The 17,217-nt window shown below is 42.1% G+C and overlaps 1 protein-coding gene across 2 annotated transcripts in view; it reads left to right on the top strand.

Moving 5' to 3' along the window:
* The window catches only part of LOC6546537 (titin), a 122,271-nt gene that overhangs the window by 54,945 nt on the left and 50,109 nt on the right, over positions 1-17,217 (top strand). Inside the window, exons 8-15 of one of the 2 annotated variants that reach the window (XM_026976633.1) lie at positions 6-293; positions 357-588; positions 704-875; positions 935-1,121; positions 1,898-2,246; positions 2,309-3,620; positions 3,777-3,906; positions 7,581-12,932. In XM_026976633.1, coding sequence (XP_026832434.1) covers positions 6-293; positions 357-588; positions 704-875; positions 935-1,121; positions 1,898-2,246; positions 2,309-3,620; positions 3,777-3,906; positions 7,581-12,932 — 8,022 coding nt within the window. Of the gene's footprint in view, positions 1-5; positions 294-356; positions 589-703; positions 876-934; positions 1,122-1,897; positions 2,247-2,308; positions 3,621-3,776; positions 5,872-7,580; positions 12,933-17,217 lie in introns of those variants that run through there. The other variant, XM_026976631.1, reaches the window with a different exon arrangement.

The following is a 17,217-nucleotide window of genomic DNA, read 5'->3' as shown; positions in this document are numbered from 1 at the left end:
TCCAGAACTCCCTACCATCCTACTCCAGAACCAAGTGCCTCGCGGAATGAAGCGTTCAGATGCTCTAACCCAAATGGAAGCTACCATCAAGAAATATACATCGGAGGTCCATTTGACAGAGGATGATCTATTCGATCCGGATCGCAAGCAACCTCCCCGCTTCGTTACGCAGATCAAGGAGCAGCTTACTCTTACCGAGATGGCGGTCACCAAATTCGAATGCCAGTTGGCTCCCGTGGGAGATCCCAACATGAAGGTCGAGTGGTTCTTCAATGGCAAGCCATTGCTGCACAGTGAGTATTCTAAAATTATCGCTTAACACGAATGCAATCTAAGCAATGTCCTACCCTCTGCAGAGAATCGCTTCCAGCCCATTTACGATTTTGGTTATGTGGCAATGAACTTTGGCTGGGTTTATCCCGAAGACAGCGGAGAGTACGTGTGCCGTGCCACCAACTTGTATGGCAAGGACGAGACTCGTGCCTTTATTAAGGTTTCTGGAAAGCCAGGAATCGTCTATGATTCCCAGCTGCCCGCACACATGCAGAGCATTGACCGCATCCGAGAAATGGAAGCCTCATGGCAGGTGTAAGTATCAACCGAATGTAAAGATTTTAAGGGCTTATGGTTTCCGCACAGATTGTCGGTACAAATTATCCTCCAAATCTCCCATTAATTTAATTCATAATTTGTTTTTGCTTAGGGTGCCCGAAGAGGTAGATCCCGATGCCAAGCCCAGAACCAAGCCAGTCTTTGTGAGCAAACTGGAGCCCCAGACTGTGGAGGAGGGTGATCCAGCTAGATTCTGTGTTCGTGTCACCGGCCATCCACGTCCGAGGGTTATGTGGCTGATCAACGGCCACACTGTCGTTCATGTAAGTTTTAATGGAATCCCGTTTTGAAACAATCTTGAAACTGATAATTGTTATATCAGGGCTCGCGTTACAAGCTGACCAACGATGGTATGTTCCATCTGGATGTCCCGAAGACACGTCAGTACGATACTGGCAAGGTTGAGGTGATTGCTCGCAATTCTGTGGGCGAATCGATTGCCACCACTGAACTGAAGGTTGTTGCACGATCGGACGATTATCGTAATGTGCTGAAGAATTCGCCACGTCGTAAGTTTAATTTTGAAGACACCCCAGAAATTCTGGAAACACTATCTATTTAACAGATATTAGAGCGTTAACAATTTTTTAATGCAGTAGTCTTTAACTGAGAAAAACTAAATATGGACACTACATGCTATTTCACAAACAAGAACTCATTGTAAATATATACATTCCAACGCACAATACGCCACACAAGTTTACGTAGCCGTAGCACCCAAGTTAATTTCACTATAACCACATTTCAAGTAGTTTAAACATTTTAAACAACAAGCACAAGTATACCCAACTTCCAAAAAAAACAATCCCGATATGTCCCCAAATCCCAAAAATCCCCCAAAGAACCGATTGTCGAACTCCAGTCAACGAGAGACTTCAGAGGAGGAAATCACGCAAAGGAAACCAAGGAAGTTGGCTCCCTAAGTATTGCCGGACCCGGGGTAATATGGTTATGACGTAGTTTTGCGTGTGCACTTTCCGTCTGTTTTAAACTGTGGTTATCATCCAGCTAGCCATTGACCCTCTCTCTGTCTCTACTCATTTGCTGTTCCCTCTGAAGAAACCAAAAGAGCTAGTGAACCTCTGTAAAAGCCCCATTCATACCTAATTTCACTTAAGTCGCCTACTTGTAAATAATGTTCAAGTTCTTATTGCATGCTAGTTTATTTGCTAACGCTCATGGATCATCCAAAAGTGCATGTGTTTGAGCTAAAACTGGCTTTACCAAGAATTACTGTTTAAATGCGTTCTGGGCGGCACCTAATAATGACCGCATCTTTGTTTAGCCTGGTACGATTACGAACTAGCTGCCTATCAGAAGGAGCGCCAGGAAAACGAGTTGGAAAAGGTATTCGATGAGCGTAAGCAGGTGCTTTCCGAACAGAGCACCCACACCTTGAAGGGCGTGGAGCACCTGAAGCCCAAGCAATACAAGCCACCCACTCCGGACTGGCAGCAAAATGTCAAGGCCAAGAAGAGCGAGGATTACTACAACAAGCTGCAGACTCTGGAAACTGAACAGCTGCTGAAGGAGACCAACCTGCGAAGGGATACCCATCAGTACGCCATTCCCGGAGAGAAGGTCGTGAGCAGTTCCCAGGCCAAGGGAATGGCTCAGTCTTACGAAGAAAATCTGTGAGTACCTAACACATTGCCTACGAGCTTAAGAAAGATCACACTGATTTCTCCCCTTCTAGTCAAGAGAAAACCAGCACTACTCAAGTGCAGGCTGCCCCACCCAAGGGTACTGCCCAACCGTCCGAATCATTCGTCCATGGTCGCGAGGTTCATATGAACAAGCAGCAGCAGGTGCAGAAGGAGATCCAGGGTGACCTTGAGATTACACGCAAGATAACCGCCACCGAAACAACCGAGGTTGAGCATAAGGGAACCATTCAGGAGCGTGTCGTTCAGGGACCCGTAAAACCGTCCAAGGCTCCGGTCTTCACCAAGAAGATCCAGCCATGCCGCGTCTTTGAGAACGAGCAGGCCAAATTTGAAGTGGAATTCGACGGAGAGCCCAATCCAACGGTTAAATGGTACCGTGAGAGTTTCCCCATCCAGAACTCCCCGGATCTGCAGATCCACACCTTTAGCGGCAAGTCGATTCTGATTATCCGCCAGGTGTTCGTCGAGGACTCCGCAGTCTTCTCGTGTGTGGCCGAAAATCGTGGAGGAACTGCAAAGTGCAGTGCCAATCTTGTTGTGGAGGAACGTCGTCGCGCCGGAAAGGGTGGCATTCAGCCGCCTAGCTTCGTGACCACCATCCAGAGCACCACTGTGGCCACTGGTCAGTTGGCTCGCTTCGATGCCAAGGTTACGGGAACTCGCCCGCTCGATGTTTACTGGCTTAAGAACGGCATGAAGATTCAGCCGAGCATCAAGTTCAAGATGCTGGAGGAGGACAGTGTTCACACTCTACTTATTATCGAACCGTTCGCCGAGGATTCCGGTCGCTACGAGTGTGTGGCCGTCAATGCCGCTGGAGAGGCCCGCTGCGATGGTGACTGCATTGTGCAGTCGCCCAGCAAACCGGAGAAACCAACAACTCCGGGCAGCGAGAAGGCCCCACACATTGTGGAGCAGCTAAAGAGCCAGTCCGTCGAGGAGGGAAGCAAGGTTATCTTCCGCTGTCGAGTGGATGGCAAGCCCACTCCCACCGCCCGCTGGATGCGTGGCGAGAACTTTGTGAAACCATCACGCTACTTCCAGATGAGCCGCCAAGGCGAGTACTACCAGCTGGTCATCTCGGAGGCCTTCCCCGAGGACGAGGGTACCTACAAGTGCGTGGCCGAGAACAAACTGGGCAGCATTCAGACCAGCGCCCAGCTTAAGGTCCGTCCAATCGAGAACCTAGACGCCCCGCCCACCATCACAGCCCTTAAGGATGTCTCCGTCACCGAGGGCATGCCCGCTCAGTTTAAGACGACGGTGACCGGCAAAGTGAAAGCCACCAGCGTCCAATGGTTCCGCGAGGGTCAGCTGATTCCCGAAACACCGGATTTCCAGGTGGGTTCCACGCCTAAATAATACATTTTACTAAACAACACAAGTAATGGGAAAAGACAAAAATAGATTGCAGCATGGTGTAAGAATGGGATAGGGCCATACATATACACATTTTTGCATACCCTTAAAACTGATAGCCTCCTTTCATATTTTCAGATGATCTTCGATGGCAACAGCGCTGTACTCCTGATTGGCACCACCTACGAGGAGGATTCGGGCATCTTTACTGTGCGCGTAACCTCGTCCACCGGCCAGGTCGAATCCTCAGCCAAACTGACTGTTAAAAGTAAGGATTAAACTAAAGCTAAGCCAAAACCGAAACCAGAGTTCGAAACCTAGCAAAACCAAACGTAAGCGAACCGTGTTCAAACAAACAAACCAACCAACATCAACAAACCAACTCCAAAGAATGCTCAAAAAAGAAAATATGAAATGAACAAAAACAAAACAACGACCGAGAAGAACTTTAACTATTAATCCCCGAGTTACTGACGTATTACATACAGTTACTACTACCCCAACCTACCTATATATATGATCAACTACTAGTCGTAAAAGTTTGAGTGAAGAATATTTTAGAGCGAGCCTGTCGAACCTTTCAAGGATTTTTCTAAACTATCAAACGAACGAGTTATTTTTACTAACCATTGCAAAATGTTACAAGTGAAATGCAGCAAAAAACAAAAAAAGAAATAAATTAAAGATGTCTAACACGTAAACGTAACCGAAAAAGAAGAACAAACATATGAAAACACTTTTTAATTGAAAAATAATAAAAATAATTACAAGTATTTTGCAACATAAATATTTATAGACCATTTTTCTTTCTGGCACGGCCAAGACAACAGAAGCAACAACAACAGCCATTAAATAAAATTTGAAATTTTCTGCAGCCAGTTGAGTGAAAGTGGAAATGACTCAAACCCAAATGTAGCATATAGATCTCTAGCCCCTCGAGTTGAGTTATAAATAAGGTAGCTTATGTACAGCAGGCCACTTTAAGCACACATAATAATATTTTCAGTACCCGACCCGTCCGTAAATATACTTAAATACTTATAGCTATGCACATATGTAGGTATTATGTGCCCCATCTATGAGTATCAGTAGGATAGTTTTGGGGCCGTGTGCAAAACGCACATTTGTCCCGCCTCCGCTCGAGCGTGAAAGTTGTATTTTTCATTTGAATATTAGCATAAAATATTATGGATGACACATCTAGCGCACACACACCGCGGGCTTCATGGCGATGCCAGTGGTGCGCTATCTTGTATCTGCCAGATACACATTTCCCATATTCTATTTTCCGTTTTCCATTTCCCCCTGTGAACGTGCGCAAAAACTAGCACGAATCGAGCAGATAGCAGTCTGTAGAAAAAACAGAAAATATCGAAAGCCTTTCAGCTGCCAGCCGAATTTTCTCAGACATATCAAGACATATGTACGCCCAGCGGGTGTTCTATTTTCAAATTTCTTTTTGGAGAATGTGAATGTTTGGCTTTCGAGAACTAATTTCCAATAGATTAGCGTTCGAAATCCGTTCTGCTATTTTTAGGCACGCGGTGCTGTCTGGATTTCAGGCTTTCAGCTACAATGAAAAACATTTATGTATTTTCTCAAGTAAATCTTGAAATTTATTTCAATTTTCTTTCAATAAAACACAAAAACAACAAAAACACCAAAACCGAATAAATATATTTGCTTAGGCATACGTGGATGGTTTAGGTACTAGCTTCTAGGTTCTAGAACAAAACATCATGATAAATTACCTTTTGTTGTTGCTACTGCTGTCTATAAGGTGGATCAGGCAGAGATGAGAGATATACCGATGTTAGTCGGGCGACTCATCCTCTTGGTCATTAGAGAAGAACATGAATTGATGATTCTGTTTATGGTGCAGAAAAGAATTTAATTAGATTAATCAGTTACGGCTGTTCAGTCATCAAGCCGCGGGCCACTGTGATTCATAGTTGCACCAAGATTTATATTTAGCTGGCAGGCTGTTTTCGGCTTTTAAGCAATGGTTGAGGTTCCGTAGGTCCCTCTGAAAGTGAAATCGTTGTTAGAAAGGTTTCGACAGGAGGCTTTAAGATACAATATCATATATGACTTTTACCAGCAAATCCGAACAGACAGTCGTACGCTCCAGTCCTTCAGTCCATCTATGATGACTCCGATAGTAGACGACGTTAAAATGATTATTGTATTGTTTACTTTAATTGAATTTAATTTAATAGAATTTTATTTATTTTGTAGTGATGTTGCATGAGATTTTATTATTCATTTTTTATTACCGCTTTTTACTAATTCGTTTCGTTACTCTATTATTTGTCACACACTTTCGTTCTCGATCGCCACCAATCAATCATACATTTCGTGTACAAAATCCAAACGAATCTCGAAAGTAAATGCTGCTTTTGCCGCCAATCTTAATACTCTTTGTTACATGTTTTCCTTTGTGGCGAGAAGCTTTACTAAAAAATTAATCATAAAAACTCATGCGACCTTCGTTTTAAGTCTTATCTGTCATGTTTATGTTTACCCGATATGTTTTTATTTTCGATCACTTTACGATGACTTTGAAGTTTAATTGATTTGTTTCCATTTGATTATTTGGTAAGAACCAACACTCGCGTACACTCTTTTGTTGTTTAATTGTATCTCTCATGTATTTAATACTTAAAACCAATACCGCGTCTATAAATAAATCCAAGCAAAATGCATAATGATTGGAAACTTGTTTTTTACAACTGCCAAATGTCCTTCTTGCCACAATCTTCCTGCTACTGCTAAACTTGCACCGCCGCTGCTTGCTTCCCGTCATCCGAATGTCGCCCGGAATCTCTGGAGGTCAGCTACTACAGGTAGGTAGTCTCGATGCACGGGGTACATGTATTGCCCCAGCCAAAAACTGTCTACCTTATGATGTGTTCTGTTCTGCGGTCGATTGTTGTCTACATCCGACTGAGAACGTTGGAGTGCGCCGCACTGCGCTCTGGCTATATGGCTGGTCTATATGAGTCCCGAGAACATCAGAACGTCGAAGCAGACACACCCCGCCCATAAATCTGTAGTAGCTCTGCCGATGGTCGAGCTGAACAGCCCCACCTGGTGACGTAGCCGCCACTAATCAGATATCTATTTTTGGCCGTAATGTATACACAGGCATTTGAATTGTTTGCTCTCAATTGTACACTTGCGTGGCCACAACCCCAGACCACCTCCACCCCTATCACGATGACGAGGATGATGAGCTGAAGTCAAACGAATGTCACTATTCGTTACGACTTGTGACTTGCTGCCATGACAATGCGCCAGATTTAGATGCAGGCTAATGCAGTATCCATCATCCCCAAGTGGATTCGTCACACCCGATTAGTGAATCACGAATCATAGATAATCGTCCTACTCAATACGGCATCTGACTATTCGCACCTATTTTTATCAATGCCAATTATCAAAAATATGTATTGACCTAGGGCCCAATCCCATTTAAGCTTTATTCACGGTCAACGCAGATGAGCTGTCAGCCGGGGAAATATGATTTGTGGTCCACACACGCACCTTTCAGATGGAGGGTTTTTGGTTTCCTCGATTCCGAACAACCAAACTAATTTTAATGGCCCAGAATAAAAATGTATTTATAGAGAGAAGCAGGTAAGTGGTACAAAATTGCATCAACTTGACATCTGGATAGTGCTCCATGAGGCATTACATTTAATGGCTTGCGATCTCATTGCGAATGAACTAACTAGATATTTAATGTTATTTTAATTTATAATGTACGGGAATACTAAGCTCTGCTAGAGCACTGCTCTTTTATCAAGCGAATATTATTATTAGAAGGTTGAAAAAACATTACTATCATTGTCCCATTCGAACTCTGGATGTGTTTTGTTATTTATCCCACTTATATTCCTAGGGATATATTAAATAAAATATACACTTAATCCCTCTTAGAACGACGCATCTCGGCCTTTCAATTGCGAACGATTGATTCCGCCGAGGATGAGTCCTCTTCCTCTGGCCGGGAGGACAGTGCCCCCGAGTCGCCACACGCTTTCCAACCTGGCCAGCAACCCGGCCAGCAGTTTGGTCAATTCCTGGGCGTCAACGGGCAGGGTCAGCATCAGGGAAGGTCGCGGCAGAAGAAACCCAAGGTACGCAGCAAGTCGCTGCAGCCGGCTACAAAGGTGATACCATGGCGTAAGTCATCGCGTCCCACTCGAGGACGTTCCCTGGACAAGGGAGTTTTCCTGCCAGGATTTAAGCCTGAACCTGTTAAGTCCTGGACTGAGGAGACTATTAGCCTGAAGGCTACGCCGATTGAAAAGAAAAAGCCCGCGCCAAAACTAGAGGCAGCTAAGGTTGTACTGAAGTCCATCAAGACCGAACGGGATCAGGGCATCATGAGTCTTGGCGCTACCCTGGAACAGATAATTGCCGGAAAAACCGAAAAGGAAGCGATTCCTTGGATCACTATGCGTGAAAAACTTAAGGCAGTCGAGAGTGTTCAGCAACAGCTCAACAAATTCGATCTAGATGAGGTCTATCTGCAACCCTTTGAAGGCCAAATTGAAACAGATGAGCAGCTGCCACAGCAGGCTCAGGTGGAACAGGTGCAGCGCACCAAGGAAATCCAGCGCCTGAAGAGCATGGAAAGCGTTGAGATTATGGAGATGACTGACCAGATCGATAAGCTGATCACCCAGCAGCAAAACGCCAAAGATCTCATTCCCTGGAAGGAGATGCGCCAGCAGCTCAAGAGCGTCCAACGCGTTACTAAGCAGATCGACAAGATTAAGATTGAGGAAGTCGAGCTCCGTCACCTGCAGGCTCAACAAGCCATTACGGAGGAGTATCAAACAGGAACAGCCGAGGAGACTGTGGTCATGATTGATGAGAGCTCCAAGGGCTCGATCTCTAAAGTAATGCGTCGCGATGAACTGCAGCAGTACGAAGATCAGTCCAATATCTATAGGCAGCAGTTTATCACCACTGAGGATGTTAATATTATGCATGTTTCCGAGCGCGAGAAGCTGGAAGCCCAGAGATTGATACGCGAACAGCAGGCTGTAAATTGGCGCCAACAGCAACAGCGTCCTCAGTTGCAGCCCCTGACTTCAGTTGAGGATACAGTGATCTCTCAGACTACTGAGAGACAGAAGTTGGTGCAACAGCAGAGCTTCATCGAGGAGGCTCAGCGTCAGCACTTTGTGCAGGTCGAGGACTCCCAGATGATGAGCCTGGAGCAGTATGAGCACCAAAAGATGATTAACCAGCGAACCCAACAAGAAGCCTATAGCTGGCGACAGCCACGTGAGCCCCAGAAGTTTATTCAGGTGGAGGACTCCTCCTTGCTTCACTTACAGGAACGTCAGGATACGCAGGAACAGCAGCTGCTGCAACAACAGCCTGTAATGTGGGATCGTGGCAGAAAGAAGCCCGATCAACCACAATATGTGCAACCCCAGGCGGAGCCTGTTAAGGAGGAATACGTGGAGAAGCCAAAAACGTACGAGGAAATGCACGACGAACTGGTTGAGCCAACCCCTGTTCAACAACCTCAGCCGGTACCAGTTATGTGGGAGCGTGGCAAGAAGAAACCCCAGCCCCAGCATAAGACCTTCGAAGAGGCGCACGACGAGTTGGTTGAACCCACTCCAGTCCAGCAACCAGAGCCCGTGCCAGTCATGTGGGAGCGCGGCAAGAAGAAGGTGGCTCAGCAGGAGACTATTTTATCCCAGGAAGTGGTGCAAACTTCTAAGGTGGTCGAACAACAGATAGTTGAGGAAACAAAGAAAACGGCTGTTAGACGAGTGATACCACCAAGAGAGCCGGAGCAGAAGGTGGAACAGGTTACCTTGAAGCCAACACCCCGACCTCGTCCTAAGGAGGCTCTAAAGACTGAGGAGATTCAATTGAAACCCTTGAAAAGTACCAGACCCGTACCACAACAAGTGGTGCCGGAACAGAAAGCCTACGAAGAAGCTACGGATGAGTTGCCCGAAGAGCCACTATCTCAAGTACAGGATCAACCGCAGCCTGTCATGTGGGAGCGGGGCAAAAAGAAGCCCCAACTACCCGAAGAGCAAGTTCCCGAGATTCCGAAAACTCTTGAGATTGCAGTCGACACGCTTGAGGAGGAAGTGCCTAAGCCAACAGAACCGCAACCACAACCTGTTTTGTGGGCGCGTGGCCAGAAGAAGCCTCAAAAGGCTGATGAGCAAAAACCGGAGCTTCCAAAGAGTCTCGAGATTGCCGTCGACACTATAGAGGAGGACCTTATCAAGCCCGTTCAACCTGAACCACAACCTGTTCTTTGGGAACGCGGCAAGAAAAAGAAACCGCAACCTCAAGACGTAGTCGAAGAGAAGGTGGAGGAAGCTCCGACCAAGACATACGAAGAAGCGGTTGATGTTTTATCCGAGGAACCTAAGATTGAGGAGAAGCCAGAGCCTGTCTTATGGCAGCGTGGTAAGAAGAAGATTCCCAAGCCGGAGTCCATTGAAGAAGTGCATCAGGATGAGGTAGATGCCCAAATAGAGACGGTAGTAAACGAAGATGTAGTCGTTCTCGAAGAAAGACGCCGAATCAAGAAAGCCAAAAAGCCTAGGCCAACGAAAGAAGTTACCGAGGAGTTGTTTGAAGAACAGCCGGAAGAAGAAATATCTCCAGAAGAGGAAGTGCCGCAGGAAGAAGTGATTGAAGAACTTGAGGAAATTGTTGAAGAAAAACATAGGGTCAAGAAAACGAAAAAACCTAAGCTAAAACAGCAGGTGACCGAAGAGGAAAAAGCCGATGAAGAGGCAATCGAAGAGTCTGAAGAAGTGGTTCAAGAACAGGAAGAGATTGTTGAAGAAAAGAAAAAGGTCAAGAAGGTGAAGAAACCCAAGGCGGAGAAACAGCTCGAAGAAGACGAAATCCCAGTAGAGGAGGCTGTTGAAGAGGAAGAAACTGTTGAGAAGCAGCAATCAGTTGTTGAAGAAAGCGAAAAGGTTAAAAAAGTAAAGAAACCAACACGAACGGTTGAAAAGCTTGATGTCCAGGAACTGCCAGAAGAGGATGTTCCGGAAAAGGAAATTCCAGTGGATGAGCCCATCGAGGAGGAGGAGGAGATCGTTGCCCAAGAAGAAATTCAGGAACAAAAGCGAAAGGTCAAAAAAGCAAAGAAGCCCAAGAAGACTATAGAAAAGACCGAAGTAGAAGAAGACCAACCAGAAGAGGACGTTCCCCAAGAAGAAATAGTTGAGGAGCAGGAAGAAATAATAGAAACTATACCCGAAGAACCCAAGAAGCCTAAGCCTGCGCCCGAAGAGGAAAAGGTTGAGCAAATCGAAAAGGTTTCACTGAAACCTGCGCCAAGAAAACAACGTCCTCTGCCCGAAAAAGAACAAGTGGAGGAGGTTTTGCTTAAGCCCGTGAAAAAGATTGCTGCTGTCTCGGAAACAGAACAACCTGAAACACCTGAAACGGAATTTGAGGTGAAAGAGTTCGTCATCACCACTCAAGAGGATATACTGGATGTAACAAAGAAGCGAGTTAAAAAGAAGAAGCCAAAAACAAAGGTTGCAGCCGAAGAATCAACTGAAGAACCAGCTGAAGAAACTGAAGAGTTTGAAGAAGAGGAAGCCCAGCCGGAAGACGTGCAACCAGTTGAGGAAATTCCGGAGGAGCAACCAGTAGAGGAAGTTGTTGACGAACAAAAAACGGCACCCAAGCCAAAGCCAAGAAAAGAAGAAATCATCGAGAAGGTTGAAGAAGTGGCTCTTAAGCGGGTTATTCGGCCAAAGAAAGAGCTACCTCAAGAGGCGACCATCGAGGAAGTCCGTTTGAAGCCTACTCAACGTACTTCTATCAAGCCCGAAGAAGTCAAACTAGAGGAAGTGGACTTGCAGCATGTGGAGAAAAAAGAGGATGAAATCGTTCAGGAAGAGAAACGAAAGACCAGGAAGGTTAAGAAGCCGAAACACGAAGACTTGCCGGAAATTTCTGATGCTGAGCCAACGCAACTGGAAGAGGCTGAACACATTGATCTTGAGAAACAGCCAAAGCCTGAAGAGGAGCAGCCTCAGGTGCCATGGAAGAGAGGTGAAAAGAAACAGCCTGTTGAGGAAGTCCTGGAGGAAAAGAAATGGCCATCTGGAAAACGCCGCCCACTGCCTGAACAGCAGCCGGAAGAAGTTCAACTAAAGCCAATTCCATCTAAGCCAATTGAAGAACCGCAAAAGCCAGAGAAGGCCATACCTGGTCCGCATCTTGTGCCAGAAGAAAAGCCTGAAAGCGAAGAGGAGGAACTGGAACTTGAACCTCTTAAGCTGCCCGAGGACAAGCAGCTAAAAGAGCCGAAGGCTAAGAAGGAGAAGAAGAAGAAGCCCAAGCTGAAGAAGGCCACACCATCAGTAGATGAGGTGTCCGAGGAAGTGGCTGAGCCCTTCGACGAGCCCATTGCAGAGGAAGATGAAGTGGAAGAAATGCCAGTGGACGATGTCAAGGTCGTGGCAGTATCTGAAGACGTACTGCCTGAAGAGGAAGTTGTGCCCACAGAGGAGACTCCTGAGGCAAAGCAGAAGGCGCACAAGAAGCGCACGAAGCGACTAAAGGAGGCCTCCGTAGAAGGTCAGCCTCAGCTGCTAGAAGCGGCCATTGCTGAAATCGAAAAGGTGGATGAAATATCCCAGGAGATCTCACAAAAGACTATTACCCTACTCAAGAAGACTGAAGACACAAGACCTCAATTCATAACGACTGAACAGCTTATCGAGCTGGATGTGGAGGACGTACGACGCGATCTGGAAATGAAGGTCACATCGAACATCATTAAGAAGGAGAAGCGTCGCGTGGTGCTGGACGACAGTCAACCGTTGCCTGAGCTGGAGCTTATTACCCAGAAACGAATCCAAGAGGGCATCGACAAGGTGGCCGATGAGGAGCTTATAGAGGACCAGCAGCTTACCCAAAACCAGCAGGAGACGACTACCTCTGAGGTTATCGGTCAGGAGCGCAAGCTTGTCAAGAAGAAGAAGAAAGAGATTAAGCCTCCAAGGATCACCGAGAAATTGCGGCCACGCCAATGCGTTCCCGAGGAACCCACCGTGCTAGAGTGCAAAGTGGAAGGAGTTCCATTCCCAGAAATAAAATGGTACTTCAACGACATTCTTCTTTTTGCTTCTGAGAAGTACGAGATTACTGTCATCGAGCAAGTGGCTAAGCTTAAGATAGCCAAGGTCACTCCCAGTGATGTTGGCGTCTATACATGCGAGGCCAAGAACGAGGCTGGAGTGGCAACAAGTCGTACCAACATTATTTTAGGTAAGGTTGCATTAAAAATAATATTTACTTTAAGGCCGATTTCCGTACCAAAGCTTGACAATAAAATTACAAAACAAGATGGAATGCTGTAGTCGAGTTCCCCGACTATCAGATACCCGTTACTCAGATAGTGGAAGTGCAAACGAGAAATTTGAACATTTTCTGGAATATCTGTAGAAATTTGTGAAAAAATGAAAAAAAAACTTAAAATTTTTTTAATATGAGGACGTGGCAAAAAGTTTTTTAAATATATATAATGAAATTAACAAAATATATAAAACAGTAAATAACTGCCACAACATTTTTCAAAAGTGTGGGCGTGACAGTTTTGGGCGGTTTGTGGGCGTTGGAAAGTCAAAATTTGACAAATTTGTAGAAATTTACCTGATTTACATTCTAGAACATTTGTACAACATCAGGAAAATGCCAAAAATATTGAAAAAAAATAATTTTCCAAATTTGAATGCAGATTTTTAGAGAATTGCTCCAGAAACATTTAGAGGTATGCCACTTTAAAATCCGATTAATATAAGTTTAGTTATGGAGTTCAGAACTTTAGCCTTGGGACACTTTTGAATTTGTACAATATCATAACATCAGGAAAATGACGAAAATATTGAAAAAAAAAAATTTCCAAATTTGAATGCAGATTTTTAGAGAATTGCTCCAGAAACATTTAGAGGTATTCCACTTAAAAATCCGATTAAGATAAGTTGAGTTATGGAGTTCAGAACTTTAGCCTTGGGACACTTGAATTTGTACAATATCATCTCATCAGGAAAATGACAAAAATATTGAAAAAAAATAAATTTCCAAATTTTAATGCAGATTTTTAGAGAATTGCTCCAGAAACATTTAGAGGTATGCCACTCCAAAATCCGATTAAGATAAGTTGAGTTATGGAGTTCAGAACTTTAGCCTTGGGACACTTTTGAATTTGTACAACATTATAACATCAGGAAAATGACAAAAATATTGAAAAAAAATAAATTTCCAATTTTGAATGCAGATTTTTAGAGAATTGCTCCAGAAACATTTAGAGGTATGCCACTTCAAAATCCGATTAAGATAAGTTGAGTTATGGAGTTCAGAACTTTAGCCTTGGGACACTTTTGAATTTGTACAACATCGTAACATCAGGAAAATGACAAAAATATTGAAAAAAAATAAATTTACAAATTTGAATGCATATTTTTAGAGAATTGCTCCAGAAACATTTAGAGGTATTGCACTTTAAAATCCGATTAATATAAGTTGAGTTATGGAGTTCAGAACTTTAACCTTGGGACACTTTTGAATTTGTACAATATCATCTCATCAGGAAAATGACAAAAATATTGAAAAAAAATAAATTTCAAAATTTTAATGCAGATTTTTAGAGAATTGCTCCAGAAACATTTAGAGGTATGCCACTCCAAAATCCGATTAAGATAAGTTGAGTTATGGAGTTCAGAACTTTAGCCTTGGGACACTTTTGAATTTGCACAACATTATAGCATCAGGAAAATGACAAAAATATTGAACAAATATAAATTTCCAATTTTGAATGCAGATTTTTAGAGAATTGCTCCAGAAACATTTAGAGGTATGCCACTTTAAAATCCGATTATTATAAGTTGAGTTATGGAGTTCAGAACTTTAGCCTTGGGACACTTTTGAATTTGTACGATATCATAACATCAGGAAAATGACAAAAATATTGAAAAAAAATAAATTTACAAATTTGAATGCAGATTTTTTGAGAATTGCTCCAGAAACATTTAGAGGTATGCCACTTTAAAATCCGATTAATATAAGTTGAGTTACGGACTTTAGAACTTCAGCCTTGGGACACTTATGAATTTGTACAATATCATAACATCAGGAAAATGACAAAAATATTGAAAAAAAATAATTTTCCAAATTTGAATGCAGATTTTTAGAGAATTGCTCCAGAAACATTTAGGGGTATGCCACTTCAAAATCCGATTAAGATAAGTTGAGTTATGGAGTTCAGAACTTTAACCTTGGGACACTTTTGAATTTGTACAACATCATAACATCAGGAAAATGACAAAAATATTGAATAAATATAAATTTCCAAATTTGAATGCAGATTTTTAGAGAATTGCTCCACAAACATTTAGAGGTATGCCACTTTAAAATCCGATTAATATAAGTTGAGTTATGGAGTTTAGAACTTCAGCCTTGGGACACTTTTGAATTTGTACAACATCGTAACATCAGGAAAATTAAAAAATATTGAAAAAAAATAAATTTCCAAATTTGAATGCAGATTTTTAGAGAATTGCTCCAGAAACATTTAGAGGTATGCCACTCAAAAATCCGATTAAGATAGGTTGAGTTATGGAGTTCAGAACTTTAGCCTTGGGACACTTTTGAATTTGCACAACATTATAGCATCAGGAAAATGACAAAAATATTGAACAAATATAAATTTCCAATTTTGAATGCAGATTTTTAGAGAATTGCTCCAGAAACATTTAGAGGTATGCCACTTTAAAATCCGATTATTATAAGTTGAGTTATGGAGTTCAGAACTTTAGCCTTGGGACACTTTTGAATTTGTACAACATCATCATAACATCAGGAAAATGACAAAAATATTGAAAAAAATAAATTTCCAAATTTGAATGCAGATTTTTAGAGAATTGCTCCAGAAACATTTAGAGGTATGCCACTTTAAAATCCGATTAATATAAGTTGAGTTATGGACTTTAGAACTTCAGCCTTGGGACACTTTTGAATTTGTACAACATCATAACATCAGGAAAATGACAAAAATATTGAAAAAAAATAAATTTCCAAATTTGAATGCAGATTTTTAGAGAATTGCTCCAGAAACATTTAGAGGTATGCCACTTTAAAATCCGATTAAGATAAGTTGAGTTATGGAGTTCAGAACTTTAGCCTTGGGACACTTTTGAATTTGTACAATATCATCTCATCAGGAAAATGACAAAAATATTGAAAAAAAATAAATTTCCAAATTTTAATGCAGATTTTTAGAGAATTGCTCCAGAAACATTTAGAGGTATGCCACTCCAAAATCCGATTAAGATAAGTTGAGTTATGGAGTTCAGAACTTTAGCCTTGGGACACTTTTGAATTTGTACAACATTATAACATCAGGAAAATGACAAAAATATTGAAAAAAAATAAATTTCCAATTTTGAATGCAGATTTTTAGAGAATTGCTCCAGAAACATTTAGAGGTATGCCACTTCAAAATCCGATTAAGATAAGTTGAGTTATGGAGTTCAGAACTTTAGCCTTGGGACACTTTTGAATTTGTACAACATCGTAACATCAGGAAAATGACAAAAATATTGAAAAAAAATAAATTTCCAATTTTGAATGCAGATTTTTAGAGAATTGCTCCAGAAACATTTAGAGGTATGCCACTTCAAAATCCGATTAAGATAAGTTGAGTTATGGAGTTCAGAACTTTAGCCTTGGGACACTTTTGAATTTGTACAATATCATAACATCAGGAAAATGACAAAAATATTGAAAAAAAATAAATTTACAAATTTGAATGCAGATTTTTTGAGAATTGCTCCAGAAACATTTAGAGGTATGCCACTTTAAAATCCGATTAATATAAGTTGAGTTACGGACTTTAGAACTTCAGCCTTGGGACACTTTTGAATTTGTACAATATCATAACATCAGGAAAAAGACAAAAATATTGAAAAAAAATAAATTTCCAAATTCGAATGCAGATTTTTTGAGAATTGCTCCAGAAACATTTAGAGGTATGCCACTTTAAAATCCAATTAATATAAGTTGAGTTATGGACTTTAGAACTTCAGCCTTGGGACACTTTTGAATTTGTACAACATCGTAACATCAGGAAAATGACAAAAATATTGAAAAAAAATAATTTTCCAAATTTGAATGCAGATTTTTAGAGAATTGCTCCAGAAACATTTAGGGGTATGCCACTTCAAAATCCGATTAAGATAAGTTGAGTTATGGAGTTCAGAACTTTAACCTTGGGACACTTTTGAATTTGTACAACATCATAACATCAGGAATATGACAAAAATATTGAATAAATATAAATTTCCAAATTTGAATGCAGATTTTTAGAGAATTGCTCCACAAACATTTAGAGGTATGCCACTTTAAAATCCGATTAATATAAGTTGAGTTATGGAGTTTAGAACTTCAGCCTTGGGACACTTTTGAATTTGTACAACATCGTAACATCAGGAAAATTAAAAAATATTGAAAAAAAATAAATTTCCAAATTTGAATGCAGATTTTTAGAGAATTGCTC

The sequence above is a fragment of the Drosophila erecta genome, unplaced genomic scaffold (genome assembly GCF_003286155.1).
Source record: "Drosophila erecta strain 14021-0224.00,06,07 unplaced genomic scaffold, DereRS2 tig00000021-arrow-pilon, whole genome shotgun sequence".
In the NCBI taxonomy this organism is placed as follows: domain Eukaryota; kingdom Metazoa; phylum Arthropoda; class Insecta; order Diptera; family Drosophilidae; genus Drosophila; species Drosophila erecta.
This window is presented reverse-complemented; position numbering and strand designations above follow the sequence as displayed.